Here is a 17343-nt window from a genome sequence, read left to right as displayed (position 1 = left end):
CTTGTCTCATAATTGGTAGGAAAGTAGCCTATGTGAAGAGGAAAATAAACAGTTTAGGAAAGAATTAAAAAGTGAGCCAGCTCTCAGATTTCATCAAAAATATCTTAATTTGTGTTCCGATGATGAACGAAAGTCTTACGGGGTTGGAACCACATGAGGGTGAGCAATTACTGACAATTTTCATTTCTGGATGAACTATCCCTTTAAGGCCCTGTTTTTGGTCAATCGGATCACAAGTAGACAAGGGAGACACATTCCCGTTTACGCCTCTTTTGTCCACTTTCAACCACTTCTGTCCTGCTTTATTCGAGGGGAGGGTCTGCTTCGAATGCTGTGAGTACGTGTTAGAAATCAAGAATGAAATGAAAACATTGTTTTTTTGGTACGTTTTTCATCTTAAAACCAAATTTAGGTCTTCAACCGACAAAGTTCAAATCCCGCCTGGCTAATGCATTAAGTCAGTAGGCGGAAAGAAGGAGGTCTTTTGTGGCTGTCCGAATGCATTCGACCACATGAGCGTCTACATTACGCTAGTACGGATGCGTCAAATGTGTTTTTGTCGAAAAACAAAAGGGTCGAAAGTGGACAAGCTTAAAACGTTTTAGACCCTGCTTACACCTGTATTTAGTATCGTCCACTTGTGATCTGATTTTAATACCAGGTGTAAACCAGGGTGTTGCTATGCAGCATTTTGTAACTAAATTGGGTTACTAGGGTGGTTTCTGAATGGCTGCTTGGAAGCATGATTTGAGATATTCATAGAAAAGGCCCACAAAGTTTAATGCTTAAAGTCACCAAGAAATCAAAATTGACAATTCTTCTTCTTAATGGAATATTGCAGTACTTATAATATTTTTTTTTATCTGTGCACATCATTATTTGTATTAATATTTTTTTACATTCATGTGTTCTCGTAGTCTTTAATCAAATAACTTCCCCTCCCCTTGCAGCTTCATCTGTTCTTTTCTCTAATGACGCGTTTACTGGCACAAGGGAGGGAAAATAACGTCCAGCAAACTGTCACTCACATGAGACAGCAATAGCAAACCGAGATTCAACAATCCAATCAATTCTACTGAACAAAATCAAGTCCCACCCAACATTTTTTATAAGAAGCTGTTTCACTTGTCCAAGAAGCTGTCGATAGAGAAGAAAAGACTTCAATTCAATTTTATGCCGACCTTAAGAATTAGGGGTTTGTTCAAATCCATAACAGTATTAGAACACTAATGCATCTAATGCATACACTTACAATTAGTACACTAGTGATGATTTACTTCTCAAATACTAGCAAATTTAAATTGAGGTCATCCATAAAATAAAATTCCTTAATGAATGGCAAAAATGTATGTTTTATTTTTTTTCCAAGAAAGGTACAGTAAGGTCTTCATTAGTCATTAATCTAACAACTAAACCATAAATCAAAGCAGTTTTCTGTATTAACGGTCCATATAAATCATGTCTTTAATAGCAGTTTAGAAAGGAAAATAGAAAAAGTATTGCACTGATCATTAAACACACTGACAGACAATAAGTGGACATTTTTAGGACAGTTTTCTTTCGCCAAGTAGCCCTCATAATTGTGACAACCCAAAAGTTCATGTGTCCTGTGCTGAGAGGTTCAGTACATGCTCACTTGTCACATACAAATTTAATACCGTCTTCCATGACATGAAATGAGCATCTTTTGACACCTTTGGTCATTATGCTGGTGCATGCTGTGGAGAAAACCTGTTTGTGGTCATTTGACACAGGACTTTTAGTGAACAGCATCCTGTGAGTTACTATTCTCTGCCATGCTCTGCACAGGTAGGGCTTGTCAAAGTCTGTAGCGCTTTCAGCTGCCCTCCACCTGTGAGATGATGATAATGATGATGATGAGCAGGGCACATCTGACACCCCTGGATCAGATCCATAGTTCCTCATGATGGCATGAGTGGTGGCGAAAACCACGATGCCGTAGTTTCTTCGGAGTCTGTCCAGCAACTCGGTACACTTTCTTAGGTTAGCCTCCTGACAAACAGTGCTCTCGCCGCCACTGAATCTGTCCACCCAGTAGAACGCAGAGATGCTGTCGATGACCAGCAGGCCGACGGAGGGCTGGCTGGAGAAAGTGTTTTCGAGGTAGTGCAGGGTTAAGAGGAGCTGTACTGAGCTGTTGCAGTGCACTACAGACAGCCTGCGCAGACATGAACGCACCCTCTCCTCTGGTTCATTTTCAGAGCCGTCACTCTCCTTTAAGTCTTCGGCCAAACGTCCCTCCAGAGCGCTCACTAAGCGCAGCATGTCAAAGTGGTAGTCCGTGTCAATGAAGACCACCCCGACCTCCAGGCCTCCATTCTGCACTTGCATGATGCAGCGGATGATCAGGTGGTACAAGGTTTCTGTCTTACCTGCGCCCTCAATGCCATGAAACTCCACAACGTCACCTGTACGGATGCAGAAATGAACTGATATTTAAAGACCACATATTATGCTTTTTTTTTTTTTTTTTTACACTTCTTTTAATATAGCTGTTTGTGCATGTAAATGTTTTGCAAAGTTACAAAGCAGTCTTAAGATAATAAGATAGTTAAGATAGTTGATCTCTTCAACAGAAAACACTTGCCTGAAAACACCTCGTTTGCAGTCCTGCTATTATTTCCGTGTATATTCTACATCACCATGTTACATATTTGCATAATGAGAAAAGTTGGGTAAGTGATTGTTGATGTTGATTGATTTCATGAACTTCCAATACCGACACCATAGTTACCATAGATGTAACACTGTTTACAGCTGTTCAAGAAGCCTCGGAAGCCAAAACCCCATTATGGTAAGGCCGTTAAATTTCCGATATACACTATGTGGTTGACCAATCACAACAGACTGGGCCAGCTGATCAATTGATGAGTGGAATGGGAAAAAAAAGCAAAGTTATTAGAAGTGAGTTGAACTATTTTTTAACTTGAGCGCCACATTTTTAGAATGTCGTTTTACGGGTGAGAAGCTGCAAAAGACATAAGATAAGGGTGCAACAGTCAAGCACGTCCACCAAACATAGAAACAATAGGAAAAATAACGTAATCGAATGCAAAAACCTGTAAAGAACTACTACTGTATGTTTCATATTTCATTTTGCATGATGGTGACAGGCTGAAAGGTGCTGTTATTTTCTGTTTCTGCAAAGCATTTTCTGTTAATAATAGCCTATTACTGGTGTTATTGATTGCTTTTACTTTTTGGATAAGAAATATTAAGCAATTTTTATTTTATATTATTTCTGAGTATATAGAATATGTTTAAGATAAGTTTGTACAATATTTGCCTTCATATTTCAGGCATATTTTCTGCCAAGATATAAGATATAACACCTGATCACTTCAGGTGTGGTGCACTTGGAATATAACTTTTAACTACATGGTTAATAAAGAGAATGTTACTTGAATCATACTGTAGTTCTTTTTAAGTTGACTAAAAAAAAAAATCTAAATCGGGAAATGGTCAATTCGTCTGAAAAAAAAAATTGCGATTTTATTTTTTTTGCCATATCGCCCAGCCCTACTTGACTCTCTCTTGAGGGATGAGTCGAGCATCAGCACTTCGTGGTGAAAAAAAAAGCTCTGCAAGCCACAAATCTAGCTATCTGTGCCACAATGCACACGATCAGTGCGTCGGCCGTTCTATGGTTGCTATAGTTGCCACCGGAGGGGCATCTGTGATGAGGAGAAAGGGAAAAAAAATGCTTTTTCCTCAAAGCTTTGATCTCACAGTCTGACCTCTTCTGTCTTCCTGGCAAGGCAGTCGTAGAGAAGTTTACAGAGCTGAGGTCTCAGTCAGCAGCCTTCAGGAGATATATCCCTCTCTGGGGGCCTGTGAGGGCTGAAGGTTATCCCCTTTGGGTTGATGCAGGATGAACAGGGTTATGTAGGGCGGTACAGATTCCCTCTACTTCATTTACCTCTCCCCAACTTCTGTTGGGTTTTGAATAGAGATGTATGTGCCCCTTTGGATGGGTGCTCTACTATAGCCTTGGTTCGACAATGTTAATAAGTAGAGTAGGCTCGCCTCCGTGCGTCCCTCCTTGTTATCTGTTGCATTCTATGTTCTAGTGCTAAAAGAAAGCCCCTGTTTACACCTGGTATTAAGATGCACTTTGGATGATCGGATTACAAGTAGACGAGGGAGACACATACCCGTTTACACCTGGTGTTTTAATCAGTCTCTTTTGTCCACTTTCAACCACAGAGCAGCAGCTTTTGTAACTGCTCTGAAAGCCTCAAGACCCCATTTAACGCTGTGAGTTCGTGTTAGAAATGGTGAGAGAACATTGTGCTTGGTACGTTTTTCATCTTCAAACCTTGTCTGTAAAGGCCTGTCTGGTCTTTAACCGACAGTAGGCTGTTTTTTGTTGTTGTTTTTTTTGGCTGTTCGAACACATTCGACCACATGAGCATTTACAGTACAACAGCAATCCAGTCAAATGCGTTTTCGACTACCTCTGGAAATGGTTGAAAGTGGACAAGCTCAAAACGTTTTAGACCCTGTTTACACCTTACTTAGCGTCATCCACTTGTGATCCGATCGACCAAAAGCATCTTACTACCAGGTGTAAACAGGACCAAAAAGATGAAGCTATAGCGGGTCTTAGGTAGAGAGCCTTGACACAATGCTCGCCCCCAGTTAAATTGAGGTCTTTAAGTAGGGCCTAGGCTCCCCTGCGGCTTCCTTGTGGTTTAAAGCCTGGGTGATGAGAGTTATTGGGCAAACTGCATTATGTCCCGCTCTATTTTGCCTCCCTTTGCCACTTTAAAGGGTCAGAATGTATGCTCCCCCTTTAATGAGTGGCAAATATGAAGGGAGGAGTTAGTCACTGAGGTTTTTAGCAGCTTGCATGCTCCTTTTGTTAGGCTGCTCAAGAACACCTTAAGGTAGAGCAGGGTGAATGGAACAATGATGGGCAATTCACAAGAGTCTATCTGTTTTGTTTAACTCCCTCCCTATATGTTGCTGGGTCTTGAAGAAGGGATATATGCTCCCCTTTGGTAGGGTGCTTCTATAGGGATAATCAGTGTTACGAACTGATGAGTAGAGGTGGATCGCCGATGGCATTCCTCATCATTGTAGCATTATATAGTTTAGCCATTAACTAAAGTTAATCCTGGATAAGTGCTTCTACTCAAGTTATGGTATGAGCTAATCTCCCCTAATCACTCTAGGGTTGTTAAAATTGAGAAAAAGCTCCCCTGCAGTAGGTACTCCCTAAGAACCTTGTCAAATACTGGTGTGATATGCCTGACATAGCCGAAGCTCTGCTCTTGGGGCTGTTTAAGGCAGAGGCCTGTCCTGCAAAGGAGGGAGGGATGTGGAACAGTCGTGACTTCCCTTGCTGTAAAAGCACAGAAGCTTGGCGATCTTTCCTAGAATTAGGGACTAGCACCACTACATGAATCACATGGTATACACCCATGGGATTGACACGCTTCTGACTCCGGCTGGGTAATCCGTAGAGTCAATTTATTCTTTGCCTACTACATTTGTGCATGTTCACAGCCAAGTGAAGAAGGTATTCCCTCAGCTTGGCGTAGTGGGTATTGGTTCCCCATAGCATCAAAGTTCCACTACAAAAGGTAATGTTTCAGGTTACGTCTGTAACCCTGGTTCCCTGAGAAGGGGAACGAGACGCTGCGTCTCAATGTCATACTTCTGGTTTGCCTGCATCTTTACTACAGACACAAGAGATAATGACATGTAATTTAGGCACTTTTATACTTATGGGTGCTCCGCTTGTGATGTTATGGACTGCCGTCTGCGAATGATTATTAGCATTTGTTTATACATGCCTCAGACACCTGTCATGCTGATGGCGTTCCCCATTGCATCAATACCAAGTAGGGCTATCAAATTACAATTTGGCTTAAATGGTATGTTAACATAAGAACAACTGCTCATCGGTTCACAAGGGGTGGAGCGAGAGGGGACTGTATTATTCCCCTCAGAAAGTGTACATTTATTCAGTCTGTATTTTTTGTTAAAGCTGCACGGGAATGGAACACCATCCCATCAACAATCAGAGGACTGAATATATATGGTTCTTTTAAGTTTCATGTTAAAAATGGTCAATTAACACTCAGCACTGTCAACATTAGAATTTTGTTTTATCTGATTTTAGCCTTCCTGTAATAATGGCTCATGGTTATTTTTTATCCTCCAGTCGCTATCTCTCTGACCTCTTAAATAGCACAAAATTAGTTTAAATAAAATGTTCTATTAATATAATGTATTTAAGATGATTTACTGTGTGTGGAAACAATCATGTGCTTGTATCTTTTAATTAGTAGTTGATAATGTAGTTATTGTGCATGTGTGTATGTGTGTGTGTGTGGGTTTTTTTTGTTTTTTTTTGTTATTGTATTAATATAAGATGCATTGTTTTTTTAGGGTGCCTTTATAACATTCAGTCAAGGATCTACAGGATCTACAGGTTCATTCAGAACATTGCAAAAATAGAGAAACTCAGAGTCAAAAACAAAATTCTTTTTATAGAACAAAAAGAGTTAAATAAACTTATCACTTCATCTAAAACAACAACATGTTTATTAGATCCTATACCAACTAAACTACTGAAAGAAGTGTTACCTGTAGTGGAAGAGCCTCTCCTCAATATTATTAACTCATCTTTATATTTAGGTCATGTTCCAAGAACATTTAAACTGGCAGTTATAAAACCTCTCATTAAGAAACCACAATTAGATCATAATAATCTAGCAAATTATAGACCCATTTCAAATCTTCCATTTATGTCTAAAATACTAGAAAAAGTTGTGTCCGCTCAACTGGGCTCTTTCTTGCAAGAAAATGATATCTATGAAAAGTTTCAGTCAGGATTCAGGCCGCATCATAGCACTGAAACTGCGCTCGTTAAAATCACAAATGATTTACTTTTAGCTTCTGACCAAGGCTGCATCTCAATACTAGTTTTACTTGATCTAAGTGCTGCGTTCGATACTATAGATCACACAATACTCTTAGATCGACTACAAAATTATACTGGTGTTCAAGGACAAGCATTAAGCTGGTTTAGATCATACTTATCTGACCACTACCATTTTGTCTATTTAAATGGAGAAAAATCGATCATAACTCCAGTAAACTATGGAGTGCCGCAGGGATCTGTGTTGGGCCCTCTATTATTCTCAATATATATGATGCCACTTGGAAATATTATAAGGAAACATGGAATTAGTTTCCATTGTTATGCTGATGACACTCAAATATATATTTCATCACGGCCGGATGAAAACGCTAAATTATCCAAATTGACAGAGTGTGTTAAAGATATAAATGATTGGATGACGTGTAATTTTCTTTTATTAAATCCAGACAAGATAGAGGTAATACTTATCGGTTCAAAAAACCGCCCACAGAACCTCTCACAATACAACTTTGACATCGTAGGATGTCCTGTTACTTTATCCTCTACAGTAAAAGACCTGGGTGTTATACTCGATTGTAGCCTGTCTTTTGAAAATCATATTTCGTATGTTACAAAAACAGCCTTTTTCCACCTTAGAAACATTGCTAAGCTACGTAATATGCTATCAGTTTCTGATGCAGAAAAGTTAGTTCATGCATTCATGACCTCGAGACTAGATTACTGTAATGCTTTATTAGCTGGTTGTCCTGCATCCTCAATAAACAAGCTACAGTTAGTCCAAAATGCAGCCGCTAGAGTTCTTACTAGATCAAGAAAATATGATCATATAACACCGATTTTATCATCACTACATTGGCTACCTATAAAGTTCTGTATTAATTATAAGTTACTGCTACTGACTTATAAAGCCCTAAACGGCTTAGCTCCAGTCTATTTAACGGATCTTCTATCGCCCTATAATCCATCGCGCGCTTTAAGATCAATAAATTCGAGGCTTTTGGTCATACCTAGGATATCCATATCAACCAAAGGAGGGAGAGCATTTTCACATTTGGCTCCGAAACTCTGGAATAGTCTTCCTGATACTGTTCGTTGCTCAGACTCGCTCTCCCAGTTTAAAACTAGATTAAAGACGCATCTTTTCGGCCAGGCATTCATATAATATTGTTAATCTTACAGTTCAAACTACAATCCGGCCTCTAGTTCATAAATGCCAGAGGAGAACTGGCCCCGACTGAGCCTGGGTTCTCCCAAGGTTTTTTTTTTCTCCATTAGGTCACCTGATGGGGTTTTAGGACACCATTAGGTCACTTGATGGAGTTTTTTCGGTTCCTTGCCACTGTTGCCTTTGGCTTGCTCAGTTGGGGATATTTTGGGGATATTTAATTTTATTTTATCAATCAATAAATTCCACTAGAAACAAACCTTGTTGTATTATTTTATTTTAATTTAATACTGTGAAGCTGCTTTGATACAATCTGTATTGTGAAAAGCGCTATACAAATATACTTGATTTGATTTGCGCTAGACGAACATCTTAGACTGTAGCACTCATGACTCGTATAAGAGAGCCCATTTAGAAAGCCATCTAAAGTTAAAAGTTCAGCTTTTAAAAAACAGGACTTTGTGGGGTTTTTCCCATCCCACTGCATCTCATGTTTTTAAACGCACAAATACTCTGTGATCAGCACTTCGAATATTTATATTAAACTATGCATAAATACATGATGTTGTTTTGTTCATAATTATTTATCGAATTTACCTAATTATATTTGATTTATAAACATTAGTTTAAACATGATGCACTTTTTTTACAGACAGTTATGTCATTGCTTTGAATAAATTTAATGCGGTGTACTAATATTTTGCTCATGCCCTCTTGTGGCATCAGGAGACAAACCAAAAGCTGTTTTCCCCTTAACTGAAATGATGCCTTTTAAATTAAAATATAATTTGAATATTAGTATTACTTAATTCAAATTGAGTTTTTCAGACATTTGACACATTTAGTCCACCTTCTCAGGGGACCAGGGATATTCGTAACCTAAGCTGTTTTTAATGATTTTTTGTTTAAACGTCTGAAATAAGGTCTGAGGTTAACACAAGCTTAAGATATTTTCACATTTTTTCTACAACATAAAATACACAAGTAATAACCCCTTGTGATTTTTTTATAGGTTTTTAATTGTCTTGAAAAAGGCAGTTGCTAACAAGTGGCTAAATGGGACTACAGAGTTTGTCGGGAACATTAAACGTCATCACGGCAAACAGGTAAACTCAACTACTCAAGTCCACTTTTACAGACTTGTGTTAATAATCGAGCTGTTGCAACAATTCTATCTCAAACTTTCAAGATTTTTTTTAAAAATAAAGACTGAAAGAGTTTTTAGAAGCTTAATAGTGGTGAGTTTAAAACATGCAACCATGGTGTAGTTCGTTAATAGCCTACATTTAGCTTTTTTAACTTCTGCTTCAAAATTCAAAAAGTTGAATTCACTGAAATGCTAAAAAAGCTATGTTCGCCTGTGAAGATTATCATGATGAACAAAAATGTGTAAAAATCATAAATTTTGTTTTGTTTTTTTAATTGAGGGAACCAGGGTGATGCTAACTTCCAGAAAAAAACTAAATAATAAATAAACTGCCCCACAAAAATACATCATCACTGCAGCATTCTATTAAATTGCTGAATTTGAATTGAGATAGCAAACAGGATGATACATTTGAATTTGAAGGTGAAATGTGTTATGTCATCACTAGTGGCACCAAATGGTACTGCAAAAATTATTGTTTACAAAAAGGTTTCTGGAACACCTTTTAATTTTTTTTTATATAATAAATAATTAAATGACAAAAAAGAGCAAAAACATATTCTCCCTCTTTAGCTCATGAATGGTTTATTAGTTGCCTCTATATAATAAGCTGAGAAAAGAGAAAATATTCAAGTTCAATTAAAATTTAATTAATTTTTCAGTATGTATTACCCAGAAATATGTTCACGCAGACAACATATGAGGTATTACAGAAACATTAGATGATATCAGTAATCAATGTTTCAACTGCCACCAATAGATTTTTTTTAATTCAATTAAATTCAATTCACGTTTATTTGTTTAGCGCTTTTCACAATACACATCATTTCAAAGCAGCTTTACAGAAAGTGCACGAGTCCATATTACAATTTAGAGTGATCTGTTATCAGAGGTAACTGTCTAAGTTATGTATTTCAGAAATGTACATATGCAAAGTCACAGTTAGCTAAAAATGTATTAATTTAAACAATGTAATAATTTAATGCAGAAACAATGAGCTCATTGAAGTAATGAACACTTGTTTGTTAACAAATTATTAAAAAAAAATTTTTTAAGTTATGTAAAAACAATATTGTGGACATTTTGATGGTTGTGAACAAATACATCTAATCTCTAGGAGCGTTGAAATATTAAAACAATTCAAATAATCGCACCTAACATTAAAATTGTAATCATAAATATATTTTTGCACTGAAAAATAATTAATGTGGAACCAACATAAAAACAGTATTTTAAATAGTTGGTCTATAATGCGTATGAATGGCTTACTTACAGTAAGTACAAAAAAAAAAAGAAGAACATTTTGAGAAAATCTAAGACTGGTCTGGTTTTTTGTTTTGTTTTTACATTTTTTATTATACACTCACCGGCCACTTTATTATGTACACCTGTTCAACTATCCTTAAATGTTATCATACACACAGCATATGAGGTATTTCCAGAAACATCACATCATATCAATGATCTTAACTGCCACTTACGATTTTTTTATTTATATCTTATTTATAATTAATTTAGCTTTCATTTTATGGATTATGGTGGAAGAACACTTCACTTCACAGAAAGATCATCTAACCGATCTGAAGTTTTGATTTCAATATTTATTTTTATGTTAAAACAATGCTGTGGACAAACATGTCTAATATTATCATATTAGTCAAAAGTACTGATGTAATTAATGTATGTTTGTTTCATTTAACTAGTGTTGTACTTGTACTAATGAAATTCCAATAACTTGTGTGTTATGGATAACTCAATTCAAATTCACATTCAATACATGAAGGGAGAGTTTGATTTCACTGCACCTTGACGTGGACCGCTGTCGACAGGAAATATATTGGGTTCAATGTCCCTCAATGACGGTCGCCCCTCAAGTCTGCTTACCAACTGGAAAAAACACAAACATTGGTGTTTACAGCAAGAGATGCATAGCTAGTGGCTTTCCAGTACTGTCTATTGTACGACCCCATTCATACATAATGCATGAACATGTCTGAATATGGTCTGGACCTCAATTTGTACTTCCACTCCAACAAAGATTTAGTTGAAAACTGTCATGATGATAATTTGAATGAATCTATTGTAATGTATATACAGGAATAGTTCATGTTTCTATACGTTTAGACGGTTTTAAACTTAAACATGCGTTAAAATTTATTATTTAATTGTAAGTTTTCTTAAAGCTTTAATGTGAACTGATTTGTCAGATGTACCTGTGCGCCATTCTCAGCCATTCTGACTCGCGCTGTCATTTCGTTGCTTTTCGCGCAATTATTTCAGGATTCTGTTTCCTGATACACAAGCGTTCGACTACATTTCAAAACAAGAGTCCTACAATTTCCGACGACCTAATATTGAAACCACACAATAACATGTATTTGTATTTAACTTTCTCTTTTATTTTATATTTTGCCATATTTTATAAATGAGAAGATTGTGCAGAATCCTTGGATGTGCACCGTTTGAAGCTTTCACTTTTGAGTTTTCTTCTGGACTTTCATGATAATTATAGATTATCTATTATTTAATATTATTTAATCTGTTATAATTATTGTATCTACGTCTCATACAACGAGAGTAGGAATTTTACACAACATTATTGTGTAAAATTATTGTTTTTCTAACAGATCTTAGTAGTAGGCTATTATGAAATGTATTTAACTAAAATAAAACTGAAGAATGACACATATCGATATTTAATAAAAACGTTCATTTCTGACAGTCTCCACACTGTGGACATTCATTTGAATAGAAACGTTTTAAAAGTGTGAAACTTTGAATTATGTACAAATAATACACCATATTATATAAATTTATACAGCATCACTTACTACAGTGGAACAACAAATGTGTAAAACACAGTATAAATGATTATTATGTCCTAATGTAAAATTAGGACAGACTGCCATCTAGAGTTCATCCTTCAGATCTCTATTCTAGATGATACTAACCAGTCAGTTTTATTCAGTTTCAAAGTGCTTTATTGGCATATGATTTTTAACATACAATATTGGCAACACACACAATAAAAGCAGTGACATGAAAAAAAATACTATTAATGTTAATAATATGATGATGATGATAATAATAATAATAATAATAATAATAATAATAATAATAATAATAATAATAATAATATGCACAATAAAATTTAAAGGGTCCCTATCCCATAATTATCCAGTGTTCCAGACAGTTTATGGGAGATATTTCCAAATTTATTTTTTATTGATATTTTTATTTTTTATCTACCAATTTATAGATCTAGGTACGTCTGCCATTAAAGCTGTATCGTACGTTGAGTTAAGAAAGTAAACAATCATAATGCGCCAGGCGCTGCGGTCTGTTTACAGGCACTTTGCCAGCTCGTGAAATTACGGAGCCTACTATGGCAAAAGGTTTAGGTCATGAATATTAATTACGCCATGTTGACGTTCCTTCCAGTAGCGAACGTTTTATATATGTATAGTGGCGAGGGCTTGGCTCGTATTGAATATTAATAATCCAGCCTTTACCATAGTAGGATTGGAAATGTCGCTGTCAGCTCTGTGGATCGTGATGAGGCAGCGCGAGTGGATCCAGCATGTTTCTATTTTCTGCTTTCCCTTTGACTCGGGAAGTAGTCGCGAAAAAATAACGGCGCAAGCCATTATCAAGGAGCAATTTACATCGCGGTAAAGGTACACCTGACAACCCTGTAAACGACACATCATGGTTTCAATGCAGATGACGTCGTTATTGTTGTGACATGCAAATATGTTTGTATGCTTGTATCTAGTGCTGATGATGGCAGTGCGGCCCCCTCCATGCGTGATTGACTGCGGGACAGGGTGAGTTTGTTTACTGTCACATACCGATAACCTTTATACTCCTCCAGTGTCATTTCTGCTGGACTTGAAAAAAAAGTAACATATTGTATGTATGAGCTTTTGCAGACTATATAAATTTAACTAAATTTAGTTTTTAATTTATGCTTTGCCATACTTTGCATTATTACTCTCTGTGTGATAGATAACACATGATTTATTGCAATGTTTTTTTTTTTGTTTAGTTTTTTTTTAGGTAGAAAACATACAAAATTCTACAGTCCGTTTTTTCTAAACTTCTTTAAAATGCTTCTGAATAGTTGTAATCTGTTGTGATTTGGGTCAGGAGGATTAACTGACAAATTTGGAAGAGTGATATGTGAATGTTTATGACAAACAAATGTTTATATCTGGTCTAGCTGTCTGATGAATTCAGACTTGTAGCACTAGTCAAATCAAATGCAGAAGTAACAGTAGATGTAAACATAACATCTGCATTTGAAAAATTAAGAGGCTCTGAGTGTATAGGAAGCAATATTCCTGATATGGTTTTTGGTATTATCTGTGTTTTCATATAAAATATGTTGGTCTTTATTTAATTGGCTGCCATTTCAAGACATTAATCAGGTGCATTATAGCTATACAATAAACTTCCACAGCTGTTATCTGAAAAATGGAGAGACCGTGTATTTTTCAAATACTGATTGAAAAATGATATACAAATAGACCGTACAGGTTCATTCATCTCATTCATGATGATGATCACTGTTCTTCTTCTCCAGGTACACCAAGATTGGTTATGCAGGAAACACGGAGCCCCAGTTCATCATGCCGTCCTGTGAGCTGCATTGCCAGTTGAAGTTGTTAAACGCACAGCGGGACAGATCAGAGAAGCCTAATACTGCATGTCCAGCACTCAAATCCAGGATATAATATTTGGATCCTGAATTTAATTAAAAACTGCCTTAGGGAACCACTATTTTAAGCTATTACAAAAAATCTAATTTCACCACTGCTGTAACCTCAATATACTGTAGACTCTGAGCCTGTTAACAACACACGTCCTTTCATAACACTTATTGATTGTGTTGCTTTTGTCAAAGGATACTGTCAAATATCAAATGTGGGTTGAGTTTATTTTATATGAATGTGCTTTGTGACTTCACAGCGCTACAGTAAGCTGATTGTAGTGTTGTCACTGCAGGTATCGCGATCAGAGAGACAGCGGGTGTTGGAGATCAAGCACAGAGACGTCTCATGAAAGGGGTGGATGACCTCGATTTCTTCATCGGAGATGAAGCCATTGATAAGCCAAACTATGCGACCAAGGTGATCAGCTGTGATATGTACTGCACCGGTCTGTTTTTTTAGGCCTATAGACACTGTACAATCTACCTCAGGAAGTTTATAAGCATATTTGTTGAGGCTTAAATTGTGGTCATATTTCAGCAAAAGTTCAAAAAAAAAAAAAAAGGTCCATTGTAAATAGCGTTGAGATGTATGAAGCACAGCTTACACAGAAGTCACTTTCAACACATGAAACTTGTCACATGCGACTTCCTTATAGATTCCTATGGAAATTACTGGATTTCCAAAGCAACAGTAACAGGACGTATGCAAACACAGATGGAAATGATAATGCTGACATATTACATACTTAAAGACCCCATCAAATCAAAAGGTTCTTGAGCTTCTCCTTCTTGAGGCCATCTAAATGCTAGTGTAATCCTAAAACAGCCTTTGAATGTACAGTTTATGTACAGTTTTTGAGTATAAAATGAGTTTTGTCATGACAACTCTCGGAGAGCTTGGCATGGTAATGGTAATGGATATGGCAATGTTAATGCATTTGGTCTTGGCGGAATAGATCTGCAACGCTGCTGCTGCTGCAGAGCAAGTACAGAGACTTGCTACTACCAATACATTTACAGAAATTGGTGTGATCATGCAAGACATACTGCTGCTGCACATGTAACATACATGAAATAACCCCCGTAGCAGATCTAAACAGGTGGAGCTGGGGAAGGTGGAGGGTTTCTGAAAGTGCGCTGCAGAATGCTAACAGCAACATTACCGGTATTTGAATGTTGATCTGCCGCTCATTGGCCACTGATGCTACATCAGCCAATCAGCTGTGCTATGTAGATGACGATGTGATCGCTACCAAATGAGTTAAGGACCTATCAGCCTGCGCCATCTAGAGTTTCATGCCAGAACTTGGTATGAACTGCCTAGCAAGTAGCAAAACAGATGGGCATGATCACCTTATTATGTTATGCCAAACTTCCTGTTTAAACTGGAAATACATAATTATAGAAAATGAATGAAATGTATGAAAGTGTTTGAAAATGCCAGTGCAGCAGTGGTTCAATTATCAGTAAGTGTAAAGCTACATCCAACTTCACAGACACTGCCTTAAAAAGGTTATCTTTTAAAACCCAGCTTGAACACGAAGACTTGAGAGGTGAATGATCATTCTGAAGGAGTTACAGGGTTCAATAACTGAGAACTGAGAAGGGGCACCGGTCAACCATATCAAGAGCTTGACATAATACGAGCTATATAAAAGACAAGCACAAAGAAACCATTGCTCAGCTTGTAGTGCGAGAAGAGCTTTTTAAAACCATGTTCGATTAGAATTTGATGCTGTCAACCACAAAAACCCACCATACCAGCAGTAGAGTTTGGTGGTCCCTTGTGAAAAAGAAGTACATTTCAGCATACTTAAAAAAGTATGATGACATTGCAATTTAGAACACTTAAAATATATTACTTAGTAGAGTTCAAATTATAAACAAGTACTTTACATGATGTGCTTTAGTACTGTATGTTAGTCACCACATCAAATAAGATTGATTCTTTAAAGCACAACAAAAGATTATTAAACCATAATGATTTAAAATGTACTTTAACGTAAAACTTTTAACTTTAAAAGTGTGTTAAGAAACATAGTCATGAAAGTGAACTCTCTTTAAGTGGTCGTTTATTCCATTATAATATTAAATTATCTGCATGTACCATTTTAAGAAAATGCTTGGATTTTGAAGCACACTACAAATGCACATATGATGCAATTATGCACACTTCTTTTTCACAATGGGTGGTAGCATCATTCTGTTGGCTTGCCTTTCATCATCAGGGACAAGACATCTTTTTGCAATAGAAGGAAGAATGGATGATGTAAACTACTTGAAGATCCTGCAAGAGAACCTGTTTTAAAAAAAACTGAAACGTGAAGTTTGTTTTTGGAGAACAAAGATAAAAAAGCCAAAGAAAAACCCTACATTTAGAAACCCCTACAGAAATGTATATATATATATATATATATATATATATATATATATATATATATATATATATATATATATATATAAAGATTATCCGGTAATCAAGTACTCACAAGCGATTGTGATTAAGCTGTCTTCACCAACAGTTAGACTAAAATAAAATGTGTGAATACCACCTCATTCTAGATTAATTGAGCTCTATTATCATTTTACTGCCATTTGGGACAATAATGTGCAATCATCATATTTCATAACTGTTGCTTCATCTAATGAGTATATTATTCCCAAGTTTGTGTTGTTACGGGGACAAAAGATAACATTATCTAAGACTAGAGTGATGAAGAATTCATGTAATGTTCCTTTTCTCTGTGTATACATTAGTGGCCCATCAGACATGGTATTGTTGAGGATTGGGACCTCATGGAAAAGTTCATGGAGCAGATCATATTTAAATATCTCCGAGCTGAGCCGGAGGACCACAGCTTCCTGATGGTATGTTGCCTGTACATTCTTAAAGATGAGATAATGAAGTGTTTGGCACAGTGATTTATGAAACAGATTCTTCCCATTGAGACAGAGGAAGCACATACATAATTGAAGCTACCAAATGAAATATTTATTGTTTGCATAATGATAAATTATGCTGCTTTGTCTGTACCAGAGTGCAACAGTGTTTTCATGTCACAAACAGGACGTTTAGAGTGTGTCTTTTGCATGTGTGCCTTTGTCTCACTGCTCCACTTGATGATGACAAAACACTTTTTATATGCACTAATATTTTACATTACAAAAGACCACATTTAATTTATTCAACAGGTCTTTTGTGTCTGTTTATCCTGATGTTGCAGTGCTGTGTTTTCTCCTCAGACAGAACCTCCTCTAAATACCCCAGAGAACCGGGAATACTTAGCTGAGATCATGTTTGAAACGTTCAGTGTCCCAGGACTGTATATCGCTGTTCAGGTAGACTTTTATGTTTAAATACTGTGCTTGAAAATTGTGTTTGAAATTACAATAATGTGTAA

The 17343-nt window shown here is 36.5% G+C and overlaps 2 protein-coding genes across 3 annotated transcripts in view; one reads left to right on the top strand and one right to left on the bottom strand.

Moving 5' to 3' along the window:
• Positions 1–1333: 1333 nt before the first annotated feature.
• On the bottom strand, positions 1334–11518 carry xrcc2 (X-ray repair complementing defective repair in Chinese hamster cells 2). Its single transcript, XM_084103254.1, has 3 exons — positions 11442–11518; positions 11034–11115; positions 1334–2429 (listed from the first exon to the last, which is right to left on the bottom strand). Exons 1-3 carry the CDS (start codon positions 11478–11480, stop codon positions 1633–1635), a joined length of 918 nt encoding a protein of 305 aa, XP_083959380.1. The 5' UTR covers positions 11481–11518; the 3' UTR covers positions 1334–1632.
• Positions 11519–12746: 1228 nt separating this feature from the next.
• The window catches only part of actr3b (actin related protein 3B), a 19092-nt gene continuing 14495 nt past the window's right edge, over positions 12747–17343 (top strand). The window contains exons 1-6 of one of the 2 annotated variants that reach the window (XM_084103251.1): positions 12747–12905; positions 13004–13055; positions 13814–13869; positions 14236–14360; positions 16700–16810; positions 17186–17281. In XM_084103251.1, the coding sequence (XP_083959377.1) occupies positions 13009–13055; positions 13814–13869; positions 14236–14360; positions 16700–16810; positions 17186–17281 (435 nt within the window). In that variant the 5' untranslated portion in view covers positions 12747–12905; positions 13004–13008. Of the gene's footprint in view, positions 12906–13003; positions 13056–13813; positions 14155–14235; positions 14361–16699; positions 16811–17185; positions 17282–17343 lie in introns of both variants that reach the window. The other variant, XM_084103252.1, reaches the window with a different exon arrangement.

This window comes from Abramis brama, assembly GCF_963993115.1.
Source record: "Abramis brama genome assembly, chromosome: 24".
In the NCBI taxonomy this organism is placed as follows: domain Eukaryota; kingdom Metazoa; phylum Chordata; class Actinopteri; order Cypriniformes; family Leuciscidae; genus Abramis; species Abramis brama.
Note: the sequence above shows the minus strand (reverse complement) of the source record. Positions and strands in the feature narration are given on the sequence as shown.